This window comes from Struthio camelus, chromosome 12 (genome assembly GCF_040807025.1).
Source record: "Struthio camelus isolate bStrCam1 chromosome 12, bStrCam1.hap1, whole genome shotgun sequence".
Taxonomy (NCBI): Eukaryota; Metazoa; Chordata; class Aves; order Struthioniformes; family Struthionidae; genus Struthio; species Struthio camelus.
Window position 1 is genome coordinate 23,703,061 of NC_090953.1, and position 27,290 is coordinate 23,730,350.

The 27,290-nt window shown below is 57.7% G+C and overlaps 1 protein-coding gene across 14 annotated transcripts; it reads left to right on the forward strand.

Annotated features, from left to right (window-relative positions):
• The first annotated feature begins 1,266 nt into the window (after positions 1 to 1,266).
• Positions 1,267 to 26,676, forward strand: STRA6 (signaling receptor and transporter of retinol STRA6). 14 transcript variants are annotated; one of them, XM_068958282.1, is made up of 20 exons: positions 1,776 to 2,231; positions 5,540 to 5,685; positions 7,996 to 8,279; positions 8,700 to 8,837; positions 13,705 to 13,783; positions 14,287 to 14,372; positions 14,638 to 14,777; positions 15,325 to 15,491; positions 15,720 to 15,845; positions 16,801 to 16,868; positions 17,136 to 17,212; positions 18,047 to 18,108; positions 18,805 to 18,988; positions 20,574 to 20,649; positions 20,844 to 20,977; positions 23,012 to 23,129; positions 23,406 to 23,507; positions 24,365 to 24,528; positions 25,200 to 25,337; positions 25,649 to 26,676. In XM_068958282.1, exons 4-20 carry the CDS (start codon positions 8,713 to 8,715, stop codon positions 25,825 to 25,827), a joined length of 2,025 nt encoding a protein of 674 aa, XP_068814383.1. In that variant the 5' UTR covers positions 1,776 to 2,231; positions 5,540 to 5,685; positions 7,996 to 8,279; positions 8,700 to 8,712; the 3' UTR covers positions 25,828 to 26,676. The 14 variants fall into 14 exon arrangements, with proteins under 14 accessions (XP_068814386.1, XP_068814388.1, XP_068814379.1 ...); XM_068958284.1 differs by lacking the exon at positions 1,776 to 2,231 and adding an exon at positions 4,577 to 4,877; XM_068958280.1 differs by lacking the exon at positions 7,996 to 8,279.
• Positions 26,677 to 27,290: the final 614 nt, after the last annotated feature.

The following is a 27,290-nucleotide window of genomic DNA, read 5'->3' on the forward strand; positions in this document are numbered from 1 at the left end:
ATCGCTGGGAAGGAGGACAGGAGACCACAGCGAGGCACCGTCAGTGCATAAACCAGGCTGGGCAGCGCTCGCTACACCACGTGCCTCCCGGCCTGGTGCTTGGCCCCGGGAGCAGGATGGTTTCGGTGTGGGATGCTTCCCTAGGACTGCGGGGACACCACAAGACGCGCACGAGAAATAGGTGGAAACATATCTGAGACCTGTGGCAGAGCTGTTTTGGGGGAGAAAATACCAAGCTGATGAATCTAAACCTTTTGCGGGGCATTAGGGAGCGTGCTGGAATATTTTGGTAGCAATGAAGCCATTTCAGGGCTGTCGTTCCCGCCACGGTGTATATGAGGTTGGAATGAAGACCACTGGACTATTTTGTGGGGAAAGCCCCCGTGCTTCTGAATTTCAGCCTCACCCCATCTTTCTGCTAGGGGTCTGATGCTGGTTGGAAACCGGCTCCATCTCATCTTTTCTGCTTAATTCCTCCCGGGCTTCCCTGGAAGCGTCTTTGGGAACCGAACACTGCATTTCTCATTTAAGAACGATCCTGCGGTCGTGGGGGGAAATCTGCAGGTCGCTTTGTTCAACGTTGCCGCAAAGTTGTAGCTAAAAATTAAGCTAAAACTTGAACGTTGATTAATTTTTCCTTGCTTCGGTTGCTTGCTTGCCACCAAGTGTATGTACTTATCTGGATTATTTTCTGGCATGGTTTTGTAAGGCACCGTCTGATGGACCACCTGCAGCCCCCAGGAGTGCTCGTGTGAAGGACGCGTTGGCCTAGGAGTGCATGGTTGGACGGCAGCAGAGATACCTGTCCCTCTCATCCACCCGGTTGGATGACCTGAGTTATTCCTGATCTTGCCTTTGCAGCAAAGTAGTCCTGTGTTCACACCGAATAAATTTCCCAATTTTTTTGAGGGGAATCTTCTCTGGATTAGGTAGCGCTTGAAGAGCCAGTGGAGTTTCTGAAGGCTGATGTTTCCGGCGAGCCAGCGCTGTCCTTGCTCGCGCGGCAAGGACCGCAAGAGACAGGCTGGGCCAACGGCCTGGCTGCTGCGGGAAAAGGGGGGGTTTCCCGAAATCCTGCTCCCGTCGGGCAAGGCGGGGATTTCTAGGGAATGACGTGACTCAGCGTGGCAGTGCTGCGGGGGAAAGGCTCGCAAGGAGTCTACCAAACCCCTTTGAGGTAGGGCTGTGAAGTGCTCCAGTTTTATTGCGTGACATGATCCAAAAAAACCTTTTTTTTTTTTAATGCTTTTTTTTTTTATGGCGCAGAGGAAATGGCCTCTTCTGTGACAAAGTGACCGCGTGGCTCCTGCTCTGGGACCGGCCGCGGAGGTGTCGGCGTCGCGGGGAGCGAGGGAGGGGGTTTTCCTCCTCGCCAGCTGCTTTTTCCAAAAGATGCAGCGAGTCCGACTTCCTCCCGGAGAAAGTTTTTGCAGCATCTCCCGTCCCCGCGGGGCGCCGGGCCCTGCCGATCGCAGCGCCGGGGAAGGACGTGGCCGGCTGGGTGACAACGCGGAGAGGGCTGCGGGCTTCAAACGCGCTGCGGGCAGGAAGGTCTGCCATCGGAGGAAGTCATCCCGGGACCCCCCCGTCTTGTGTCCCCCCTGCGGGCGAAACCAAGTCAGTCGGCAGGGCTGGAGCAGTTTGGGCAACGGGTCGAGGCTCGGCTGATTCACACCGGTGAGGAGGTGGCCCCGGGGTAGCAAAGGAGCCACCCTGATTTATGCCAGCGGGGATGCAGCCCCGGGAGCGAGCCGGGAGCTGCCCCGCTCACCAGTGCGAGTCGGGGGGCGAGAGCCCCGTTTGGTCCCCTGTGTCCCCCCCTCCCCGGCTCTCGCCCCCCGGGCCGGAGGGAGCAGCTGCAGAGGCAGCCGAGCCGACCCGGACCTAGGCTAGAAGGGGGCTGGGTCGAGCTGCCTCCTCTCCGGCAAAGCCCTGGCTTAATCAAAGGGGGAGCGGAGCACGGGGGTTGGTTGCTTTTAATTTCCTAAAGCCCCGGGCGGCCCCGAGCCAAGGCCTCCTCGCGATGGAGGGGATAAAGTTCCTTAGCCCTCGCCAGCCGGCACGCCGAACTTTGCCTTTAAGCTCGCGCGCCCGGAGCCGCGCTGGGCTCCCCCGGCCGCGGTAGGACGCGCGGAGCAGCTGCAGCGAGCCGGGCTCTCGGCGTCCCCCCCCTCCTCCGGCTCCGGCCCCCTCGCTCCGGCGAGACGCTGCAAGCACGCAAAGAGGAGCAGGTACGTTACAAACGCCTCGTAACGCGGCCAGGCTTCGCGCGGGGCCGTGGGCAAGCGGCGAAGGCGCCCGCTGCCTCGGGAGGGGGCCGCTTTCCCGGGGAAGGTGGCTCAATTTTTCGTCCTCTTCCTCCTGCCCTGGCCCCAATTTCTGCGCGCCCTTAAGGGAGGGTCTTGCCGCCCCGTCGGCGAGCCGCCTTAGGCTGCCTTTTCCCGGGAGACGCCGGCTCCCCCCAAAAGCATCCAAGGAGCAGAAGCTGCCCGGCGCTTCGCCGTGAGCCTCTGCCCTTTGGCCGCCGCGGGCGAGCGGCGTTGTTAGCGGTTTCGCGCGGGCTCCTAAGCCTCCCCCTGCGTGAGCGAAGCGCAGCAGGTGCCTTTTGCAGCGGTGAGGGCCCCGCAACCGGGCTGCGGGGGGGGTGCAAGCCTAAAAATAACCTTTAAAAGCCCCGTTTGCTTCGCTCTTTAAACTGCCTTTGCAGGCAGCAGCGTAACTTAGAGCAAGCCAAAGGTGCTTCTGCTTTGCCTTGGCCGCCTGGCAAGCCTGTTTATGGCCTCGGCGGTGGATTTAATATCAGCGGGCTCCAGCTTTGCAGACAAAAGGATTTGCAAACTGCTGGAGAGGCTCCCCGGCCCCCTGAGCTCTTCCCCGGGAGGGCCGAGGTCAGCGGGCGCTGGAGTTATCCCGGGGGCAGAGAGGCATCGGATCCGGATGAGGACCGGCCGCGCGACGCTTTGAGCGGGGAGGCGAGACGAAAACGCTGTCGGAGCCGGCTGGCTCTGCGCTCTCCTCCAGCCGGGCTGCTCCACGCTGAGCGACGGGAAGGAAAGTTTCCTTTGAGCCCCCCGTCCCGTTCCTGCCTCCCGCCGCGTGCGCGCTCCTTCCCGGCGCTGCTGTAAGTTCCCCGGCCCTTTCCGTGCGCCGGGCAAGGGGTTTCCCGAGAGGAGGAGAGCCGTGGCCGAGGATGCTCTGAGGTCACTGCTTTCCTCCGGGAACCAGCCTTCCCGGGTCGGGTCAGCAGTGCAATGAGTTTGTCCCGAACCCACGCGGTGCCGAAGCCGTCGCCTCTGCGCTCGGGGAAGGCAGGGAGCGTCGCCCGGCGCGGGGGGATGTTTGGACAGCTGCGGGGGCTCGACTTGGCGGCTCCAAGCTGCACGCCTCTTGTTTTTCGGATGTTGCAGGGTTAGCGGTGGTTTTTGGGTGGTTTTCAGGCCACCAGCTGGCTAGTCTAGGGTGAGTAATGAGCTCCTCAGCCCCCAGGCTGGGAAGGGGGGTGCTGGGGGAAGGATGCTCTCGCTGGTCTGGGGCAGAGGCAGGAAGCATGCGGGGAGGCTGGAGCTGGCTTGTCCTGGCCTCAGGGAGCCCGTGGCCGTTTCGGTGAGGTGCCATCACCTCGTGGTTGGGAAAATCCAGGGCACCTTGAGGAAACGCGGCCGTTCTAGGCGTCAGGATGAGTTGTCTTCGCCAGCGGAGAGCTGTAAGCTCATCCCGTTCCTCCTGCCACCGGGCCAAAACCTTCTCTCGTAGGTGGTGCCTGTTGGGAAGGAGGAATGGCCCGTCCAGGAGGAAGGTCGTCGGGATGGGCTGGGTGGTTTTCAGGCTCCCTCCACCGCACCTCCAGCCCAGCACGGGCTCCTCCGCCTGCTGCAGCAGAGAGCTGCGCCCAGGCGGGACAAGAAAGCGGTGCGCCGCGAGAAGGGCTGGCTGGAGAGCTCGTACCCTGCCAGGGCTCTGCCTCGTCCCAAGCGCCCCCCAAGCGGTGCGTGCCTCGGCTTCCCGCGGTGGCGTGGGGACGGGGTGTCTCAGCTCTGGCTGGTGCGGGCAGAGGCTGCTCCGTGGGGCAGCACGGAGGCCCCTGGGTTGCCAGCTGACCCGTTTGCTGGTGTCCTCTCAAAACTACCCGTGTGCCGTGGCTGGGCTGGGAAGGCCTCTACCTCGAGTCAAGCCGGCAGCCACCACCGCCGCTCCCGAATGGCAATTGAATTAGAGGAGATCTCTTTTAAACAACTCTTCCCCCCTGGCCCAAGCGCTCCCTGAACAATTGTGAAATGAGATCTTTATCATTTTTATTAAAAGCCGTACACAAGGCATCACCATTAAGCTGGATATGAGGAGGGAAGGGGGGGTAATTCCCTTATGGCTCTCTCCTTCTCTTCCCCCCCAGTTTAATTCATAGTGGTGGGATGCAAAAGCTCCCCAGAGAGTGATGGATAGTGGGAAATGAAGAATATGAAGGAGCTTTATTGAGCCCATCAATCTCGGGCGATGCTGCTGTGATCAAAGGCCCAGCCTGTTTCGGCAGAGGTTATGCAGAGGAGCAAAGAGATCGGGTTTCGGGTAAATGCAGGGCACAGAGGAGCTGCGCAGGCAGCAAGCACAACCGTCCCTCTGTGCTGCCGGCTCCCTGCCAGCCGTGCCTGGGCTCGGCCCGCCGAAGCGTCCTGCTGCGCGGGTGCGTCCCGCGAGGCGCGTCAGCCGGGCAGGCTGGAGACGTGGACCTGCCCTGGCTGGGCCTGGTCTGCGGCGGGGGACACCGACCTGCGTTGCTTGCTCCCGCTGGGAGTTGGGCACACCTGCCTCTCCTCCTCCTCCTCCTCCTCTCTTCCCTGCTCTGCCACGGTGCCTGTCACACGCTCGCACTGTTGGCACAGGTAGTAGGGGACCCATTTGGGTCTGGGCTTAGGTCTCATCGTGTTACAGCTCCAGGCGTCGCACAGCTGGTGGTGCCATTTGGCTGCTGGAAAGGGCCAGTCAGACTGTGGCAACGCATGGCCAAGGGTTGGGTGCAACCTTGGGCTTTGCCCAGGGATGAGGCAGGTCCGTGGCAGTGGTGGGAAGTCTCTGAAGTGCCTCCTGTGACTTCTCCAGTAACCTATTGGTCATGGATGTTGAGGGAGACTTTGTCACCCTGCCAGGTGGGTGGCAAGAGGGGACCTTCCTCTGGACTGGGAGACATCAGCCTCCTAATGATGAGCAGGGCTGGGCTGGACCAGCCCATGGATGGGAGATTTGAAGAACCCTTGGCTCCAATGTGGTGTTGACCAGTCTTGGTCCCGTACCTGCTTGGAGGACAGAGGTAGTGAAGCCCTGGCTCTGGGGTCTGAATGTAGCTAGATACTCCAAGTACGAATTTCCTGGAAAGGGCAGCTGACACAACACCCAGGAAGTCTCTCGGCTTGATGTTGTGATTTTGCTGCCCGGCACGGATTCAGGCTGTGGCTTGCCTGGTGGGGTTACCTGACATCTGTGCATACAACGCATCTAGCTGGGCCTATTCTTTTCTCTCCTTCCTGCTTTTCTGCACCAATTGCAGCCGCAGTGCCAGCGAAGGCTCCGCGGGAGGCAGCTCTGCGCTTAATGCCGACCCGCTCTGCTTTGTGACTGCCAGCACATCCCTGGGCACCTGAAAATCAGCACGGGGGGCATCTGGAAGGTGGCTTTTTCCTGGCTTGTTTGAAGGTGGGTTATAGAGGCCAGCGCTGTTCTGGTTGGCCTGGCAGAGGGGGTACGAGCCTTGTATCTCTTGCAGGGCTTTCAGCTGGCTGTGCCCTCCCTTTCTGCTGCGGTGTGCCATGGGGCAGCGCTGGGCGCTGCTGAGCGGCCGCCGCAGGGCAGCCCTCCGCTCTCCCTACTCGCTCTGGGCAGGCAAAGTGCTTTGGGATCCCTCTGGCCAAGCAGCTCTGCGCTCAGGTACTGCAACGATGGGAACGGCGTGAAACGGGACGGAGCGTGAGCTTTCAGCCTGCGTGAGGCATCTTGGGCCGAGGAATCGGGTGAGTTTAGGAGGCGCAGGGAGCTTGGGCATCTGCTGGAGGCTGTCTGAGGAAGGATGCTGGTTCAGGTCGCTTTACCAGCCATAACTGAAGCCCCAGCTTCCAAATTCAGGTGCTATAGCAAAGATTTCTCCGCAGCTCTTCAGCAATCCTATGGGATGGAAAGGGGGCTTCCAGGCCTTGGGAGACTTGCATGCATGGGTTGTCACAAACTGTGTATCTTTTAGAGGCTCCTTCTACCTTTTTACGGAGTGCTGCATTCTTGGGAGGTGAGGTCAGAGCTGTTTCCCGGACCAGGCGAAACCAAGGGATATCTGGAAAGTCGATGTGCTGAGGCTGAAACGTGTGCGCTGGGTTGGCCGGGGATGGAGTCAGGGCCCAAATCTGCTCCGGGCTGTCAGCAGGAGCAGCAAGTAGGGTATGCACCCAGGGCTGGCAGGGCCAGTCACTCCTTTGCTGGAGCCTGAGCTGGGATGGGATCAGGATGGTGCTGTAACCGTTGCTAAAGGCTCGGGCAGACAGGACCTGCTTCCTAGCTGATTTCTTGCTCCCCCTGAAAGGGGTGAAGGCCCCAGCCCATCTTGCAGAGGAGGTGTCCATACCTGCTCTCTCCTGATTTAGAGGGAGTCCCTGGAGGGGACCCAAAACCTGGCCCTGGGCACGACGTCTAGCAGAGCACGAGCCCATAAGGCCCCGGGGCAGCGTGGCCCTGGCAGCGGATGACACTTATCTGTCTCGAGCTGGGGCTGCCTGCGGGAGGGAGGGGGCCGGAGCCCATCGGGTGTCTGATTTTTGGGAATGCCTTTGAAGCTGGCGAGCGGTCTCCAGCGTCGTTCCTTGGCGAACGCCAGCTGTATAAACAGCAGCCCGGAGCAAAGCTGCCGGCTCGGTCATCCGTCTGCAGCCCGGGAGATGCAGCGGGGATTCGCTGCTCGGCAGGGGCCCCCGAGGTTGGCCACATCCCTCCAGGGTGCGAAGTGGTGGTTGTGGGCTGGACTGGTGTCCCCAGGCCCTGCTTGGCAGCAGCGCCGAGGGTACCCAGTGTTTGGGGAAGGAAGGCAGAGCCGTGAGTGCTGCAGGGGCTGATGCTGGTGCCGAGCTCTGGCTCCAGTGAGCTGGCCCTGGGGTAAGCCGAGGTTTCCTTAGCGCGGGTTCACGGGTCCCCCGACGCTTTCTGGGTGGAGATGACTCTCACATCTCCTCCCTCTTCCCGGCGCTTGCGGCTCTCTGCGCTGCCGCGGAGGTCGGCGCCGCTCCTGCAGCGGCTGCGTGTGCCTCAGTTTCCCCCCTGCCGCACCGGGAAGAGGGAGCGGCGGCGTCTGTCCGACAGCGACGCTGGCAACCGCGTTACAGCTTGTGAAACGTAGCTGCAGGGCAGCGCTGGAGGGCACGGGGCTGCCTCGGCCAAAGTCATCAAGTGCCACACGAAAAAAAAATAACAGCGCGGAGGAAAGATGAAAACTTGTTGGATTTGGCACTATGACAAGTTGCTCTTCCTTTTTATTGTTAGCAAGGGAGAGGAGCGGAGCAGGCTTGTCTTGGCGAAGGCAAACGCTGCGGCTCTCCCCTGTGACAGCCGCCGTGGGGCAAAGACGGGGGGAGGAGGACGGTGCCCAGGCTCGAGGGACAGGGACTGGACACCCAAAGGGGGGGACGGTCAGGCCACGAGCCTCGAAGCGGAGGCATCTCCGCGAAGCTGAGCATGGGGAAAAGCCGGACGTGCTGGCTCCAGGCACGTGGGCACCTCTGTGCAACCCACGGCTTTCGCTCGGGTACCTCTTTTTTTTTTTTTCTTTTTTTCCCCCACTATTCCCATATTTTAAGAGCCCGGTTTGTTCCTATTTCCTCCCTGCCCTGTCCGCGCTCGGGGCCTGGCGAGGCCCGAGCAGCTAGGTGCTGCTCTGCCTTTGCCGTGCGTGGGGATGGGGAAGGGGGATGCTCCCTCGAGGCCGGATTCAGCAACTTGAGAACTAAAAAAACCCCGTCGTTCGCACAGAGGTTTCCGTGGAAAGCCGGCGCAGGGCGTCCCCGCTGGGCACGTCTGCGGGACGCCGGCTCTCGGCCGCCGAAGGCAGCGGGCTGCGGGCCAGTTCTCCGTCCGCTTACCTCCGCGATCTCCTTACCGCTTTGCGAGACAGCCCGTGCCGTGCTGGGAAGCCAAAACTTGACCCTTGCGCTGTTTTTCAAGTGGTTCACGTAAATACTGTTAAACAACCCAAACAAAGGCTCCGATTCTATCAGCATCCCGCAGCAGGGAGGGAGAGCCCGCGGCCCAATGAGGTTTGTCCTGAGCGCTCAAATGGTTGGGGGGGTTTGGTCATTCCTCCTCTCTTGGAGTTCAGATAAAGGCTGGGTCCTTCGTGGAGGCGATTTGGGATTTTGAAAAGCACCTCTCCCTCCCCTCGGCCCCCGCCGCCGCCTCCTTTCGCCCTCCTGCCTCCTCCTGCGCTTTCCTCGGCTGCGGGAAGGGGTGTACAGCGGGGAGGAAGAGAGAGGAGCGGAGGAACAGGAGTGGGAGCGACCCTAGAAGATAAAGTCTTGGCTCACCTCCCCGTTTCTGCATTTCCAAGGGCCCACCTGAACGCGGGGGCCACCTTTGCGGGGCTGTGGGGGGTTTCCCCCCTCTAACCCTGAAGGGCAAGGAGCTTTCTGCCTCCAATTTTCTCTTCCGCTCTCTCTCTCTCTGCCCGGTGGAGGTAGGAAGAGGTAGTTCATGGCAGCCAACGGCTCTCTGGACGCACACGGCTCCCTGCTGGATAATGGCTTTGCCGGCCCCGACGACCTCGTTTCGGACTGGTACATCTACGAAACCATGGAGCCGGCCGTGCCGCAGGACGAGTAAGTGTGGAGCCCCCCCGGGTGCGTCGCGTCCCACCGCTCCTACCTCCCTCTGGTTACGCTGGGCCGGCGCCGGCTTTCCCAGCTGGGGAAGAAGAGGGGCTGCTATATCCCCTCTCCTTACTGCTGTGTCTCCCAGACAGCTCGGTCGGGGTTTGTTCTCTCTCTCCTGGAATGATTCACCAAGGCGAGAGCTTTGCCATTCGCCTCCAGCAATTCATGCAACCAGCTTTGGTGCCTCGGTTTCCCCCCATCTGAGGCACGACCAGCCCCGTGGGAGCTCCGGAGCTGCAATGCTTTAGTCCGTGTCACGCTGTTAATCAGAGCAAAGCCCTTCTGCCCGCACTGCTTCCCCCTAGTCTGGTTAGGAGGTGAGACCGGTGGCTGGCAGCCCTGCTGAGCAGTCGATACCTAAGAAGGCACCAGCCTTTTCCCCTCTTTGCCTTCCTGTGTCTCCTGTGCGTAAAGCCAACCTGCTGCTGAAATACATGGCAGCGCGTCCTGGGCTGGTGTGGCCAGTGGCATTGATCTGCGCTCTTCTGCAACGCCAGCCTGGTGTGGGGGGGAAGAGGAGGTTGCCTCGCTGCCCCCCAGTACCCTCCTGCTTTGTGTGATGGGATGTGCTGCTGCTGCTTATAATGCGCAGCTTGGGGCAAGCAGATGCCGGCCCCGCTTCGGCTTTGCTGGGGTGCAAATGACAGCAGGGTCCTGCCATGCTGAGAGCTTCCCCTTTCACATGATTGTGGGTCAAGTGGCTTGTATGGACCCATAGAAATGCTTCCCTTCTTTGGGGTGCCCCTGGTAGGAGAAGGTGTGTCCTGCCGTGGGTGTCTCTACTAGATACACTCCCCTTTGCTAAGGAAAGGCACCTCTCCTTTCCTTGCTTTGAGGCACCAGTAGACAAGTGCTGTTTCCTTGAGCCTCCGAGCATGGGCAGCTGATGGAAACCCTAAAAGCTCCCGTCTCCCTTGTTGGCTGTGCAGACTGAGGGGTGTCACTGCTCCTAGCCTCCCCCTGGTTGCAAAGTGAGGTGTATCATGTTAATCTGCTTCCCTGACCCCTCTTGTTACAGCTGAGGGCCAGGAACTGTTGCATGGGTAGTGCTGTCAGTCCAGGGGTAGTTTGGCTAAGTAGGTCACTGTGCTTGCAGCCCAGGCTGAGGTTTTGTCCCGAGGAGGTGACAAGCAAACACTTGGTGGTTGCAGAGCCAGATGGCTCTGATGGAGGCTTAAAACCTGGAGCCATCACGGGGTGGGGGTGGGGGGGCCGTGGCTTCACCATGGGTCTGGGGGTGGATGGCGCTGCCAGCTCCTGCTCGGGGAAGGGCTGAGCCCTTCTCTGACCAACTGCTTCTGGTGACTCTGAAGCCTCTAAAGGCTTTGACTTGCCGAGAAGGTTATTCTAGCTCTCTGTTTCTGGGTTTGAAGAGGTAAGTGCAGCTGGGGGAATAATCTGGACTTTTGGATACTCTTGCAGATTTGCGCTAGGGCCTACGTGAGTTGGCAGCACACACCGATCTGCTTAGAGAGAGGGGCTGAAGCTGCAGCCTGTGGGGTGCTGGAGACTGCGTTCCTGAACCGCGCAGAGACCCTGAGCGGTTTTTCTGCTTGTAAAACAGGGCTGGGCATCCTTGGGCTTGCATGACAGTTTGGTTGCCCAGTTCCTTCCCCTCGCATATTGTTATATCAGCGGGTCTAGGAAAGACTATTCCCTCTCCTCACACAGAGATCTGCACGTTAATTAGCCATGCTCCTAGAAGTAGTGCCGCTTTTATCTGGCTGAGCACCGACTTGACGGGACAGGGGCATTTCAGGGGTGCGTTTGCTGGTCCCTCAAAGCCGCCGGCCCCGGTGCTGCTGCGTTGGGGAAGTCATGCTGTGGAGGACCAAGGACTCGGTGCTCCTTTTCCCCCAGCTGAGTGCGCGTCACAAAGGCAAGAGAAATGGTTGTGCCACGCTACAGAAAGGGAAACTGAGGCACAGAGCAGAGAGGCAATTTATTCAAGGTGTCCTGCATGGCCAGTGACAGGGCTAGAACCCTGGTGACCTGGGGCCCATCTGTTAGCACCTGTTGTCCCTCTGTTGACTTAGCTGCCTGCGGGTGGGTTTTATACTCTTCAGTCAGCTGATATCTAATCCTGAGCAAGAGCAGGAATAGATCCTAGTGGTGACCAGCCCAGCTCATGCCAAAGGGTTATTCCTACTCCTTAATCTTCTGTGTTGTGAAATAGCTTTTGAAATGTCCTTGCCCAGCCTTGGGGAGCCCTCCCTGGTAAGCACCTTGGGAAGGGCTGCTCCCCCTCCAACACCACTGATAAAAACCTTTGGGGTGTTTGTTCACAAGAGTGGTTGCTCTCTCCTCCTGGGCCTCCTCTGTTGCAGCAAGCCATGGATGGTGTGTGGATGGAGACAGCACACGGTGGGTGTTTGTGTGTCCTCCTCACGGCCTGGCTCACAACAGCGTCTGGAGCTGTGCTTCCCTCTCAGGTCCTATCACCTGGGAGCACAAGTTTAAACCCAGCTTGAGCAGGGGCACACGATGGTGGTTCTGCCTAATGAGCTGGGATATCAGAACTTGGAGGTTCAGGGGAAACAAAGCCAGCAAAGACACCATGTCTGGTGTCATTGCCCGATAGTTTCAGAAATGGCAAAAAGGAAAGTGTGCTTGGCTGAACACTTAGATCTGCATGAAGGTTTAGATGCTGGAGCCCTGCTGAAACCAAAAGGGTTTCAGAGTTGAAGTGCTGCACCCACACCATAGTGCTAGCAAACAGAAGCACGTCACAAGGTTTCTTTGCCCCTGAAACTCAAGGCTGTGCTGCTGTAAGGGACTCTCCGGGAGCACCGGTTCCTGTCCGGCCAGCCGTGGTTCCCCCAGCCATGCCACCCCAGCTCACCCCAGGCTGTGCTCTTCTGTTTGTCTCTGCAAGCTGGGCTCAAAGGAAGCCAGGTCTCCTAGGTTGCAGGTACTGGACTTTCCTGCCTTTCTTCCCTCTCTATTTTGTTATCTCTTTCCTAGGGGAGTAGAAACATGAATCTGCCCCTTCTTAACCTTTAACAGAGACCAGGAGGCTGCTGGGGAGTTTCTGTATTGAACCAGGCCTAGTACATCACAAGGCCGGTGCCACTTTATTTCCTCCAGGTTTGCTCAGGCACCTGCTTGGGGCCGGTTGGGCCCTGATCGCTCGGGGTGTGATGCGACACGTGTGCTCTGAAGGGACCTAGTGATCCTGCGCTCGGAGCATGACCCCCATGCATCTCTTCTCCGCAGATGCTCTCCTTGCTCGTGTTCATTTCCAGCCTCTTTGTGCAGAGAGCAGCGTTTTGCCCTCTGGGTGCAGGGCCAAAAAAGTTTCCGTCTCAAATCAGCCTGTGCTTCCCACTCACAGGAGTTGCCAACCATGTTCCCTGCCAGCAGCTTGGTGCCATCGAGCCCTTGGCCCAAGTGTCTCACACCTCCGTGACTCGACATGGCGAGGACCTGCCTCCCGCTGTTCAGCCCATCTCCCCCCACCAGCGCAGGCTCTGCACGGCTCGGGAGCCCGCCGGCATGAGAGCTTGCGTGGGGACCTGTGAGTTAGGGGGCTCGCAGGGTGTGCTGCCCCCTCGCCTGGGAGGAGCAGTGGTTTGCTGTACTGCTGCACCGTGGCCCTGTGCCCACCCCAGCTTTGCAGTGTTTAATGAAGGTGAGCAGGCATATTTATGCCTGGCCTTGGGTGAAGGAGGAGGCTTGCAGCAAAGCCGAGATTAGGGGACGTAATTGAGGACAGAGAGCAAATAAATAGAGAGGCCTGGAACGCCTGTCTGCTCGGCCGGCCTTGGCCGTGCTGGAGGATGCGGGGCCGGCACGCACCTACCCCGAGGCAAACATTGCCTCATCCTGCACCCTCGTCCCGCAGCATGGCAGTGTTGGAGATCTGCCGGGCGCTCAGGGGCCCAGGCTGCCCTTCTCCCTCACAGGAAAGGTGACCCGCTTGGGTGGAAACACCCCGCAAGGTGTGTTCAGCCCACCTCGTTCCTAGCTGCTGTTTAATAAGCATGGTGCCGTAGGAGGCCTTAATGGCGTAACAGCGTGCAGCAATGAGAAATGCTCATGGGAGGCTGTTTTGCAGGCTGGGTGTCATGAAAAAGCAGTGACAAAACAGGTACAGCTGCCAAGAAGGTAAGGGATGGTGGCTGCTTCAGTTGCTGATATCCTGGTCAGCCTCAGTGTCCTCTTGCAGTCCCTGCCTGCAGGGCTGCACAGAGCCCGGGGGTCAGCTCTGAGTCCTTCCCAGATGTTATCTCTCTAACCTTGTTGTAAAAGCCATCCCATGACAGTGACTTCATCTCTCCCCCATCCCTGGCAATCACTGGCTGCTCAGCCCTGCTCTTGGGAGGTTTGATTCTCCTCAGTGTCAAACCTCAGACTCTCCTGCTGCAGCAGCAGGCCATGTGTTTTTACCCCGTAAAAACGTTTTCTGAGGCTTGGCAGTCTCCCCTTGTCATCACTGAGTCAAACAGTGGATGTTTAGGCCCCTTGTAGTCTTGGCGTGCAAATCCAAGCCAACTATCTCTCCAGTCTTCCTAGTTCTTCCTTTGGAATCACCTTGGAATACCTCTTTTCCCTGCAAAACCCTGCGTGAAGACTTCCCTTCATCCGCCTGCTCTGTGGCAGGCAGGGTTTGCTTCATGCTGTGTGGATTTTCCTTGGATGACTTATGCACTTGCATCCCAGTCACACAGGAAAGGTTCCTCCCTAAGCCTGCGGAGCAGCTAATGCACCATCGCGCGATGTGGGGTCAGGAGGAATGACTTGGCCTTCTGTATCTTTGCTCTTTCCTTGTGGGACTAAATGTGACCCTGCATGTTTTTTCCTCTCTTTCTAGTATGTTTCCCAGTGTTATCCCAGACTGCGACCCCACCATTTCTCCCAGACTTTATCACACCTGTATGGCACCCATCTCCGTAAGTACGTGTACCACCATGTGGGCAGTGGGTTGCTTGCCTTGATGCCGTGTATGCTATCCCCCAGCTCAAGTCATGCATCTCTACTAGAAAACGACGGTAACGTGACACTTCCCCTTCTGTGTAGATGCCAATATTGGTGCAGGATATCAGCCTGGGTTCTTCAGTTGTGTGCAAGCAAGGTTTGAGCTGGGAAGCCATAACGGGGGGCTTGTGGACCTCCAGCCTTTCTGGATTTGGCCAATAGACAATGAAAGGTTTTGATTTTCCAGCATGATCCCCCTGAGGCATTTAGATCTTGGAGCAGGTGGCCTCTTTCCCATCCAACTTCTCAAGGATTGAGTCCTGTCTGTTCCTACTTCAGAGATGGCTGCATTTAGGGTGCTGGTTGGAGATGGTGTCTCAGAATAGGCCCCTGTCCCATAGCAGCATGTCTGAGCTCCCCATCCCTCCCCTTTGGTATATTTATTGCCCACTCGACCTTATTTCCCCTCTTCTGGCAGCTGGCCGTGCTCATTGGCTTGTCCCTGCTGGTGAAACGCAAGCGTCTCCACCCGAGCTGCTGGAATGGCGTCCCTGGACTGCTGAGGTACCCAGTCCTACCCAGTGCCTTGGCCCCGCTGCAGCATCCGATTCAAGGGTCCCAACTTCGAGGGTCCCAGCCTTAGCCTCTCTCTGTCATGGGGCCTTGGTGTCGCGCAGCAAAGGGAGTGGTAGGGTGTGGAGGTGCAGCCCCCTGGCTGGCATGTGATAAACCAGCTCTGGGGTGGTGGAACCCCCCCACCGAGGGTTCTTAGTGCCAAGCTAACGCTAACACTCTGCCCTGCTCTCCCCCTCCCGCCCTGCTTTTGCAGCCCAGCCAATTTTCTGGAGGAGGAGGGAAACCAAGGGCTGGTGGCCGCGGTGTTTGGCATCCTCTTCTCCTCCCTCTGTGTGCTGGTGCTGGACAGTGACCCCCTGCCTCTCATCTCTGACTCGTCCCGGCGCAACCATGGTAAGAGTGAGCACTGTCCCTGCCCTGTAAGGTTGGCTTCGAAGCAAGGTGGACACCCTGTTCCTCCCAACCCCAGTTGGGGCAGCCCTTTCCCAAAAGCACTGATTCGCGGCAGGGAGGTCAGCTGGGCTGGACAGGCTGAACCACGCAGCGGGCCTGAGCCATGCAGCAAGCTTTGCATCGAGCTGGCTCAGACATGCCCTCACCACGTGGCCAGGGCCAGCAGTGCCACAGGACAAGGTCCAAACCTGTCTGGGGGTGGCAGGAGTGAGGTCTTCCCTGTGGCCTCCCCCAGGCACCAGCGATGGGCTGAGGCTGCCAGAGCCCTGGGCCGGCTGCTGCGGCTGGAGGAGGAGACAGAGCTGTTATAAGTGACATCCTTGCACTGGCCTGGCCCACCAGGGTCCAGCTTTGCGTGGCATCTTCCACCCCTCTCTGCAATCTGTACGCGTTACTTTGCCTCTTCATCCTGAGCCGAACTGCGAGCGCTTCCTTCTCTTCCTTGCCTGTTTTGTTTTCTCTCCTCTCTTCCCGCCCTCCTGTCTAGAGTACTGGAAGATCCTGGCTTTGCTCTATTACCCTGCCTTCTACTACCCCCTGGTTGCCTGTGCCACCGTCAGGCACAGAGCCAGCTACCTCGTGGGCTGCCTGCTCTCCTGGTGCCACTGCGTGGTCCATATCTGGCAGAAGGTGGATTGTCCACAGTCGCCTAAGGTACGTGTCCCCCTCCCAGGTGCTCCCTGTGGCCTGCAAGGAGGTGGGAGGCTGTGGCTGGTGGGACCCAGGTCTCGGGGGGGCTTTTTTGTCTCTTGCAATGGGGATGCGTTGGAGGGAGGCTCAGAGAAGTGGTTTTAAGGTGTGCCATAGGCACACGTGCTCCTGCCCAGGGCTAGACCCCAAGGCTGGGGAGGTCTTGCATGTAACAACTCTCCCTCTCTCCAGATATACAGGTATTACTCCATGCTCTCTTACCTCCCTATTATCTTCTGTCTCGTGATCTTAAGTCTTTGGTATCCAGCCCTGCTGATCCGGAGCTTCATGGGGCAGGAGGAGTCCTTGGAGAAGGAGGTAAAACCTTCTGGTACCCTTGTAGATGCATGTGCTGTGTGGGGAGGGTGACAGCGTGGGGAAACCCTTCGGTGGACCTTGGCCACCTGCGTGGTTTTGGGAATGATGGTACTGGTTCATGGCACAAACTTGCCTGGCTCCCTGGGGATGGGAGAAGTTTCCCTGTCCCCATCCCTCAGCTCTCCCACCCGTCGGCTGTCCCCGCGGGCCCTCTGATGGCAAAGGAACGAGCAATTTGCAGCTCTGTTTATCTTGCTGGATTTGAAGAGAGTGAAAATCCATCTTTGGAGTAAACTCCTTAGCGCAAGAGGCTTAGGCATCAATGCGCCCCATTCAAGCTGGGACTGGGGGAGTGCTGTTTTCCCAGCAGGTTGGAGGTAAGCAGTGATAATCCAGAGGCCTTTCGGAAATGCCGGTCTTTGTTGAGAGAAGGGGAGGAGAAACCTACTTCAAAACAGCCATCGGCCCAAGCGTGGACTGAAGTGACCCTCAAGCGTTTGCACTAAGCTGGCTGGTGGAAATGAGCTTATTCAGGCTTTGCTTTTTGGCCAGAGTGTCGTGCCGGCGATGCTGGTTTTAGGCGTTGTTGTTTATGGGAATAAGGCAGATTTCTTTCCGCCTTCCAGGCGCCAGAAGGTTTGCTGCTAGCACAACGAAAATAGATTTGTTAGGTGAACGAGGGCTTGGTTAACATCTCCGGGAGCCGCAACCTGCCCCAGGCACGGAGGGCACCCACGAGGCGTTGTGCTCTGGAGGGATGCCCGGGGGACAGCAGCGCAAGGGGACGGCTGCTGGCTGAGATGGGGACGCACCGTCGGCAGCTCTGTACCAGCCCCCTGGCCTGGGGTGGGGGAAGTAGCATCCAAAACCGGGGCCCCCAAAGGTAGAGTCGCCTCTCCCTTCTGTCCGAGTGTCCCATGCTCAAATCGGGCAACTTACTGCTGCTTTGCTTAAGGTTACAGGGAGAGGCTATTATAAGAAGTACCTCAAGTCTATCCTGTCCAAACGATCTCAGAAGGACAGGTAAGGACAGCACCTTCCTGCTGGACACCTGGGGAGGGGGCCGGTGAAGCAAAAAGAGCTGTGTAGCCCATAAAGGCAAGGCTTTTCGTCCCCAGTGCATGCCCGTAGCTCACCCTCTGCATGATCAGAGTGTGCCTGTGCCACCCCTGCCTGGCTGCCTCTTGGGCACCTGCTGTCTGCAAGGGGGACAGACTGTCCTCCCCCCATCATGTCCCCTCCCCTGTTCAAGACATACTTTTCACTCTCTTCTTGCTATTCCTCCTCTAGCTCCACGAAGATAGAAAAGAGCTGCTTGTCAAGGGTCCGGACGTATTTGTGCTCCTATGTCTATGCTCCCCAAGAAGGTAGGGTATGGGCTTGCCCGGGATGTGCTCTTTGCTGTAGTAGCAGCTCGGCGAACAGTCTGCTTCCCCCGGGGAAAGCAAATGCCTTCCTTGGCTCTCGCGCCAAAGCATCTGTGCCGTGACAGCTGCCGCCCGGGACACGTGCGACGCCTCGGCTTGCACAAACTGTTGCAGCTCAGGATGGGGAGATGGAGCAGGGTGGTGCCAGGAGTTTCCTCCTGTCCCAGGCTCCCCCCGAACGCAGGCTGCAGAGCCCATTGGGACAGGAAGGAGCTTGGTGCCAGGCCTCCTGCCTCCTCCTGTGCCTGCCCTGCTTGGTCGGGATGGGGGAGATGGTGAAGTTCAGGGATGGGTTTTGGTAACGTTGCAGCTGATGCTTGCTAATGTTATAAGTCAATAAAATCCCCAATAGGGGAGTAATAGGGAATCACTCAACCCTCTCTCTTCATGCAAGAAGTAGGGGCTCTCAAGGGAGGCGGCACCCAAGGGACGCTGCTCTGCCCTTGACGCACGCCCTGCTGTAGGGTGCTGTGGGCCCACAACGTGTGGTGGAGTTGAGGGAAGGGGGGACACCCTGAGAGAAGGGAAATGCAGCCAGCTGAAGGATGGAGAAATCGCTTCTGGCTCCTGAGCCTTAAATCCCTGGAGGCTGGGAAAGTACTGGGGGAAATATCAGCCAGTATGTGGCCACGCTGTTGTAGCGCTCTTCCCTGGGCGTTGACTTTGGCCGCTGGGTTGGACGGACCCACAGCCCGCTCTAGGACTGCGGTTTCCCTGCTCCGATCCCAGAGCTTGGCTTCTCCATAATACACACCTCCAATTCTGCATTCACAGGTTTCCGGATCCCGCTGAAGCTCGTCCTGTCCATAACCACGTCTGTGATCGCTGTGTACCAGGTGACTCTGCAGCAAGCCTCTCTGGCCGTTTCCTCTGGGAGCAGGGGAGCGCAGAGGGCATTGCTGTGGCCCCCCAAGTGCAGCCCAACTGCAGGACCCCAGTAGCACGGAGGAAGGACTGTGCGACTGAGGGTTGGGACAGGCCTTTGCCAGGGATGGTATTAGCGTGCCTTAAGCGTGCCATCCCTTGTCTGAGCTGCGGTGCCTGGCCATGTGCTGCCATGGCTTAGCCAGCCTTAAGTCTCTAAGCCAACCTGGTGGCTTGTGGTCACCCTGCCATATTCTCAGTAGTGGGGTGCTGCGACATTTGGGTTCACATATGCCTTAGGAGAGCCACTGCAGCATCACCTTGGCCTCTACCGGGGCTGTTGCCTCTTCTCTAGCAGGGTCCCTTCTTCCTAGCCACAGGGAGACCTGGGTGCTGGGCTTCTTACCCACTGCTGGGGCTGGATGTCACCCATCCAAGCACTGGCTCTGCAAGTTGCTGCCCATCTCCTTGTCCCAAGGCGCTGCCTTGGATGCTGCCTTTTGCATCTTTAGTTTGTACCTCTTCAGATCTGCTCCTTTCCACTGGCCGTGGAGCTTCCCAGCCCTCCCTTGTCCCCTTCCTGTGAGGCAGAAGATGGAAGTGTCCCCAGCCCATGAGAGTGGGCAGGCCCTTTCCCAGGGTACTGCTCACTCGGGCATCCCTTGCAGGTAGCCCTGCTGCTCCTCGTGGCCGTCGTTCCCACTATTCAGATCGTGCGGGCGGGAATGACGAAGGACGTGGTCGTGCTGCTGGTCCAGTTTGGCCTGGTGCCCTCGGAGAACCCCGGCGGCGTCCCGGGTGACATGGAGATGGAGCTCAACACTGTCAAGTACTACCTGTGGTCGGTGGAAGGTGGGTGGCTCTGTCCATACTCGCCCCCCTCAGTCCTGTCCCCAGCCTCAATCTGGGGGCCAGCAGCCCCCTCCAGTCCAAACAGCACCGTGAACTCCCTTTCCCGTCCCTTCCCAAATAATGTGTGTCCCTCTCCCTGCATTACACAGCCATCCGATTCAAGGCAGCCTGTTCATTTTGGTGACAAGAGCTATCTGTGTGCATGCCTCGCAAGCCCTTTAAGCGTGCCGTGCCTCAGTTTCCCCACCCGTATGACTCACGTTCCCTTTCCTCCCGGAGGTGGCATGGAGAGATGCATCGGGACCTGGGGTTGCGCGGCAAGCAGAGTGGACTGGAGCGCTGCCCCGGGAACAGGCTGAGTTTCTCCCAACCTCCCCTGACTGGGTAAAGCAGGATGCACTTCCCGACCCCTCGCAGGCTGCGTTTGAAGGCTGGGGAGTTGGAAAAAAAAAAAAAAAAAAAAACCAGCTGCCTCTGCGCAAACCTGAGCCGCGAAGACATGAAAGGCAAACGCGCGAGCCTGGTCGTGCGCCAGGCATCTCTGAGGGGCTGCTGAGTGCCAAGAGCCGAGGAGGGGAGAGCCAGCAACCCTGGGCGGCAGCTGCTGTTGTTCAGGCGGGCTTTGATATGTGCTGGAATTGAGCAGATGGCACCTTGTCTCCGTAGCTCCAAAGCCCCCATGCGGAGCCGCGAGGGGGGATGAGCTAATTGAAAGCCCTGGACGGGGACGGGGTGCAGGGCTGTCAGGGAGACTGCTCTGCCTCGATGGTGTAGCCCTCAGGTCCAGCCAGCCAAGGAGGCCTTTCTACAGCCCTTCCCAAATCACCGAGTCTCTCGTATCCTTTTTACTGGCTTTGCTTTCCTGATGCGTCCATCACTCTTGCCATACCTCCTCCTTCCCCCGCCGCTTGCTTTCCCCGTGCATCCCTTTTCTTGGGAACATCTTTCAAGGCTCTTTCCTTTGCACTGCCTATGACGTCTTGCTCAGTCATATTTCCAATGCTGAGCTATCCTGGCTGCCTGCATCTTTCCACTGAGCCTGTCTCACCAGCGCTGGCAATGTTATTCATGGGTGATGGAGAAGGGTCTCCCTGCATTGCAAAGGGGCTGGGGAGGGAAACTGAGGCACAGTGCAGCTCCAGACCATGCCTATGGGCATTTCCATGCATCACTTAGCCCCCTGCAATGTTCCTGGATTGTGCATGCAGCTTTTGAGCTATTTTTCCAAATGAGCCTGGCAATTCCCCTGAGACAAAGCACAGCTGTGAGATCAAGTGGTGTTCGCCATGGGGCAGAGAGGCCAGCGCAGCCCCGGGCTGGGCTCCAAGCAGGGCGGACACAGCGCTCAGCTCGTGGGACAGGGATTGCTCCTGTCTCAGGGGGAGACGCAGGCTGGGCCTGGGGCATCTGGGGCAGACCAGGCATCCGCCCTGTCTCACTGGGTGCAAAATCAAGGGGACAAACAGCAGCTCACCATAAAGGTGAAGGCACCAAATAACGTGAGCTGGCACTGGTTTGCCCTTGCCTGTCCCATTCCTTGAGCTGCCCCGCTCTGATGCTGGCTGTCTCCCCCTGCTCTGTGCAGTATGTTACATCTGCTCCTTGGTGCTCTGCTGCCTGCTGACGTTTGCCATGCTGATGAGGACCCTGGTGATGCACAGGTAAGGTGCCGGCCGCGCTCCCGCGTCCCCACTCCGTCGCCCAAGCTGGGCAGCTGTGATGGAGGACATGGGATCGCTGCTTCTTCCCCGCTCCCGCTTCACGTCCTCGCTGCTGCGCCCTCACCTCCCCGTGGCTGTCGGGCTGCCCAGTGCTGAGCCTGGGTGCAGCCGGCCTCCGATCTCCCTCCCCGCAGGAACAACCTGAAGGCTTTGTACCAAGGGGCTGTGCTGGATGTTTTCTACAAAGCCCACATCCTGCGCCCTTCCCGACGAGCCGTCGTCTGCTGGATGAGCTTCGCCAGCTTCCAGACTGCTTTTGCCTGCCTGGGTAAATGCATGAGTTCCCTGAACCCCTTTCTACCCTGTTTCGTGGTCCCTGTTTGTAGCCGCTGTCCTGTGGGACAGACTCAATGCCAGTCACGGGAGCTGGTCTTGGTTATACAGTGCAGCAGAGCCCAGGTTGGCCCAGGTGTTTTGCTCTGAAGTTAAGCGCTATCCTGATTTCTGGCCCTATCCTCCAGGTTGTCTTTGTGGTCCCCAAGGGTCTGCATGGAGGGTATTCGGGGGAGAGCAGCGGTCCCCATACTGGGACAACCGGCGTAGGCAGCGTCAGCCTTTTCGGAGGAGGCAGGAACGGCAGTGGCTTAAGCTGCGGTGACGGTGGGCAAGAAGGGATAGCTCAGGGGCCTTTGTTCCTCTTTCCCCAAATGCAGTCTGGCCTTCTGCAGGGAAAACCATGCTGAACACCAAATGGTTGGGAGAAAGAGAGGATAGGAGAAAGAAGGGGGGTGGGGGGGAAGAGAGAGACTTTTTGGCTCAAGTCCAAATATTTTGATTTGGGAAGCTGTCGCAGCATCTCGTGCGAAGGACTGTCTGTCTCCTCCAGTCTCAGGCTTTCTGTGCCGGGGTGCCCCTTGCTATGCACGTGGTGCCTTCCCCCGAGCCTGGCCCAGCATCTCCCTAGCCCTGAAAAGAGGCAGCTGGGCCATGTAAGGCTGCAAGAAATAAAAGGGAGTTGAATCCTCTCCGTGCTTACTCCAGCATGGTTTGGACGTGTTTTAAAGCTTCTCTACCTAATGGTAGAGGAGCATAGGGACATCCCTCTGGGCAGCATTTGCTGTGACTTATGTGCAATTCCAGGCCATATCAGCACTCCAAGGCCACCAAGGGGCATTTTGCTCTTGCCTGTATAGGAGAATAAAGCTGAGGGGTCTGGAGAGGTGACTGCTGACGGATGGGTGACCACCAGCTCTGCTGCTGCGCTCTGAAAAGGGCACTTATTTTGCAGGCCAGTTGCAGAGATGATGGATGTGAAGGTAGGAGCTGGGGAGCGCCGCTCTGCTGGCAGCTTCTTGCACCCCTTTACAAGCAAGGAACAGCTTTTGTTGCCACTGAGTACTTGGTGTTTCCCTGCCAAGGCTGAGTCCATCTTGCTTGCAGCATCTTCCAGCCAAATGCTGTGAATCTGACTGCTGTTTAAAACTCTATTTTTCAAGTCATTACAACACAGCACTTGAGCTGAATGAATGAGCCGTGCACTGCTCGGCCTCCAACTGCTCCCATCTTAGATCAGGCGAAATGAACTGCAGTCACTGCTGATCTCGGTATGATTTATGATTAGAAATCACAGCTCAGGCTGATTTTTGTGATGAGAAATCGTAGTTGCAGCCCCCAGAGATGGCTCTTCTCTGTGGGGATAATGCAGTGCATGATAAGAAAGGCTGAACTCGTAATTAAATCCAGCGCGAAGCATTGTGTTTGGAGGGGGGAGGCAGGTAAGGATCTCGCAGTCTTTTTATGGGATTAAAATGAAAGACATGCTAGGAAGTGAGCATGGATTTGGGGAATAAGAAGAAGCAGGGGGAGATGACTCTTGTCCTTTTTGCAAGGCTGCTTGGGGACACCAAGCTGGTTGGGAACATGTGGCTGCGTGGCTTTGTCTCTGTGCCCTGAGAAGGTGGAGGCTTATGGCTGTGTGGCTTAGGGCTCCAGGAAGCTCCTCTCAGCCTTAATTTGGGTTTCTTTACATGGTGCAACCCCAGGAATCAGGCGGGTTTGTCAAAGCAACCTCTGTGAGTATGGTATGGAGCTGGAAGGCAGAGCAGATGCACCTAAGTGGTTTGGCAGTGCAAATCCTACTGTAAATGCAACAAGATTTGTCATCTTCAGTCACATGCAGCCTGAACTGTCCTGGAGCCAGGAGGAAGGGGCCCTCCACAGAAGAGCCATAAATCTGGCTCTTTTTGCTCTGTAATGTGATGTTCTCCCTCTTTGGCCAATACTTTCCTCAGCCTGGTGTTGGTTTCCTCCACTTCTTCCTTCCTTCCCTCTGTGGTCATTTCCCCCCTGTGTCTCCCTCAAGGTCTCCTCATCCAGCAAGTGATTTTCTTCATCTGCTCGGTGGCTTTTACCTTCTTCTTTGTCATCCCACTCCAATCTGGCACGAACATGTACCTCTTCAAAATCCTTCAGAACATGTGGTGAGTGTTCATCAGCCCTCGGTCCTCAGACGAGAGGCAGGAGGGATGGCAGACTGTTCCTCAGGCGTCTTCCCCAGTGCAGGAACCCCAGGCAGATGTCCTGTCAGGGAATGAGCCATGATGTGATCCGCCTCTCTGTCGAGTTTCGGGATACTCTGTTAAGAGAAGGGTTTATCTTGGGCTCCTCCTGCTTTGCTGAAGATTTCTCATGCCTGGAATGGTGTCTCAAGCCTGGGACCCTTCCACTTTCCAAACTGCCCCTTCTCTCCTGGCCAGGCCCTTTTGGCTGACCCTGGTCATTGCTGTGATCGTGCAAAATCTGGCAGCTCACTACCAATTCCTGGAGCAGCATCCCCTACGGAAGGAGCTGACCAACAGGTATGGGGATGTGGGAGCCTTCTGGGAAGCTGAGGGGCAGAGCTGCTCCGTCCTGAGGCCCAGGACCTAGGGAACCTTGCAGTGGGTTTACACCCGGCTCTGATGTCTGGCTTCCTCTTTGCTGTGTCTATTCTGTGAAATGTGGAATGGAGACAGCCTGCAGGTTTAGGGGTTTTTAGTGGCTTTGCTCCCAGAGAGGATTCTTTGCTGGCTATGGATAAGGCTGTTGTCCATATGTAGCCTTGCTCTTGCTGGATTGGAGCTAGTAAGATCTGTCCTCTGCCCCATCACCTCTATCTGTAAACCTCAGAGCAGTCTCGGAGCCCACAGGATTGCAGTCCGACCAGTTCAGAAGTTGCTAAAGGATGTGCATCCTCACTCATGCATAGCACAATTATTTAAGCTATTTCCTTTTGCTGAAGATCACAGTGAGAAATTGAGCCAAGTGTCCTGCTTTACCCAGCCAGAGCCCTTCCAATGCCTCCTGTGACTTGCCCAGATTTGCAGAAAGGTTGCTGTAGACTCACCTGGAGTCGGTAGGAGGTGGTCTGCCATGTACCCTCCACTGCAAGCCCCTAGACTCATGCTGTGGCTGATATTTAGGCCCTCAAGCAGAAGTGAAGACTCTGTGTGCTGGAGATCAAACCTCCAAGTTCTCCTTGCTACCCCATGCTGCCCCCTCTCTGAGAGTCCAGAAGATCTTCCCTTCTTTCCATGGGATGAAGACACCCCAAACAGAGAGCACCTGTCAGGCAGGGAGGCTTATTTTGGCAGGCAGCTCCCCTGCCAGGGGAGGGATGTTCCCTGACCCACAGGGCGTTTGTGTTCCTCCCTTATTCCTTCTTTTTTATTCACAGAAGAGCCCTCTATATAGTCACCTACTTGCTCTTCCCCATCAACGTTCTGGTGGGTGTCCTGGCTGGGGTCTGGAGGATGGTCATATCTGCCCTTTATAACGCCATCCACTTCTGCCAGCTGGATGTCAGCCTCCTGAACCGCAGCGTTGAGACCCTCGACCCAGGTGGGGGCTGGGCACTAGCCCTATCATGTCAAACAGCGCTGAACCTGGAGCTAGTGTGGGGCACTCCTGCAGCACCTCCTCGAGCCTGTGGGTGCTCTTCCTGCCACTGAGCTCCCAGGGAATGCAGGCAGGTGCACCTGCATCACCTGAAGCTAGCAGGTCCAAGGGGCACTTCAAGCCCCCATGCCCTGTGTTTGGAAATGAACAGCACAACAGGAGCAGCTGGGTCCTCCCGATGCCTGCTCGGTCCTGCTTTTCCATCCATCTCCAAGGGCAGGTGACCCCCCTGAGCGGTGGCTCTGCTGGGCTCCCCTGCACCAGCCCTGGGCTTCCCCATGCCCAGCAGCATGTGGAGTGGCAGGACCCTGCTCTCACGCATGGAGGGCAGCGGATCCACATCTGGCCTGTGCTAGACCAGCAGGGGGGAGAGTTCAGCCCTTCCTCGACTTTTGCTGCTGGCACTTTGGGAGTGGAGTCAGCCTCTTTTTGCAGATCTCTAGGCCTGGAGCAGCTCTGCTGTGGCAGAGATGGAGCCAGGAAAATAGCTGTCCCCTTTGCTCAAGGGGAGGAGGGAGGGGAGAAAGATTAAGTGGGGCAGTGATGGTTTGGTCCATGCTCGTGGGTGATTCTGGCCCTGCTCCATGCATTTACTGTGGGTTGTATTCCCTCAGGCTACCACACTTACTGCCACTATCTGAAAATCGAGGTCAGCCAGTCGCACCCGGTGATGAAAGCCTTTTGCTTGCTGCTCCTGCAATTACCGAGGCCTGAGGGGCAGCCAGGGCTCAGGCCCAGCAACGTGGAAGAAGGTGAGCTCTCGCCTCCTCCAGCCTGGGAGGAGGCAGCACTGCGATTTAGGGTTGTGGCTGTCATGTCCCCTCCTTCACGCTGCCTCCTGTGCCTGGTGTGCGATGGGTCTCTGTCCCAGGGCCAGGAGCTGAGCCAGTTCCTCTGCCCGTGCAGCTGATGGGCAATGTGAGTCCTTCAGCCAGCAGACACGCACCCCTTGGCAGGACAAGGGCTCGCCCACTTTCCCCCAGCAAGCAAAGGGTATCTGGGCAGCCCCAGCGAGGAGAAGCTGGTGCTGAGATGTTCTTGCCCCCTTCCCTCTCCTGCCCAGGCATCCAGCTGATGCAGACCACGAAGGCACCGTCAAGCGGAGCCAAGTTCAAGCAGAGCCGAGCCCGGTGGTGGCTGGCCTACACGCTGCTCAACAACCCATCGCTGATGGCCTGCCGGAAAACAGCCCTCTCTGACCCCACGGCCAATGGGACCCAGCTCAGTTCCCCCAAACCCTGACTGCCAGAGAAGCCCCTTGCCTTTCCTCTGCCTCCTACGTGCTCTCTTGTCCTGTCCCCGTCTCCCATTGACTCTCCTCCTGCGCTGGCAGGAGTTTAGGACATCTCCTCAGCCTCCTGCCCTTGCCAGCACTCACTGGGGTGGTTTTTAGCTCTAGATCCATGCTGAGCCGCTCCCAGGAATGAGGAGGTGATGACGTAGCCATGGCAAATGGGTCACCTCCAGACCTTACTGGGGAACGGAGAGGTTGATGAGCCAAGCTAAACATTTCAGGAGCCTTTTAGGAATCACTTCTGAAATGAGCCCACCAGTTCTCAACAGTTGCCTGTTCTCTGTGTGGCATGGCAGGCACTGAGTCTCCAACCCCAGGGCCTGAAAAGACAATAAGGAAAGAGAGGTGGGGTGTGTGTTTTTGTGTGCGTGGAGGGATCCCTAACCAAACTGAGCACGAGGAGCTACCTATGTCCCCAGCATTCCCTAGAGCCTCCCCTGTAAGGTTCGATCCTGGCTCTCCTTGGGCACCGAATGTAGCCCCAGGACTTTTTCCAGGTTTGAGAAGGCTGAAATCTTGGTCTCTGCCTGCTCTGCTCTGTGCTGTGAGTTTGCAGAGCCATTTGTTTTCATCTCCCCGTAACTTTAGTTCTGTAGTTTGCTCTAAACTGGGATGTTTCCTCCTCTCACCTCCCTGTGCCTCTTATTGCCACCCCCGATTTTGTTTAAAGCGAGAGGTTCCCCAGGACCAGCAAGCCTCTGAGTGAGCTGAGCTAGAACCAGTAGAACAGTTTTTAAACCTCACTTGGATATGCCAAGTTGGGGAAGAATAATAAATAATATACCTCATTCCTACCACTCGGAGTGTGCTTGGTCTCTTGGCAGTTCCCAAAGGCATGCCTGAAGGCAAGGGTAAGCTGGATTCGAGGAGACCTGGCAGGAGGGGCACAGGAGGATGCACAAGCTCGTCATAGCCATGTCGTTGGTTGATGGCTGGGGCTGTCCTGGGTGTTGCTTGCTCTAACCATGCTGAGGGGCAGCCTTGCAATAGATCTGCTTGACCTGGGGGTGATAGGACCAAATCTGTGGTCCCTCCTGCCTTAGCAAAGGGGGAATTTTAAAGCAAAGCCGGTCAGTTTGCTTTCCCACCGAAACAACTTTTGGCCCCCGAAAGGAAACAGCTCCATGAAAGGAAATGGGGTCCTTTGTGGATAAAGGGCCTAACGTGGGCATCCAGGCTATTGCTCCAGGGCTGGATCACCTCTTCCCATGGTGCGTCACGCATCCTTTGGAGCCGAATTCTGCCTTCGGTGGCTGGGAGGACATCTGGCTTCAGCCAAACAATTGCAGGCACCGGGCAGCGCTCTCGGTAAGTTATACCAGTGGATAACTACTCTCTTTTCTTAACGCTGTCTCGAGCGCCTCAGCCCGCTGGGCTAAAACAGGCATCTCTGTGACGCTGCAGCCTGCCT

Coding starts and splice junctions, on each gene's coding strand:
- STRA6 (XM_068958285.1), top strand. CDS start 8,713: ATGGCAGCCAACGGCTCTCTGGACGCACACGGCTCCCTGCTGGATAAT. Junction 13,784..14,286: donor CCTGTATGGCACCCATCTCC/GTAAGTACGTGT, acceptor CTCTTCTGGCAG/CTGGCCGTGCTCATTGGCTT. Junction 14,373..14,637: donor GGCGTCCCTGGACTGCTGAG/GTACCCAGTCCT, acceptor CTGCTTTTGCAG/CCCAGCCAATTTTCTGGAGG.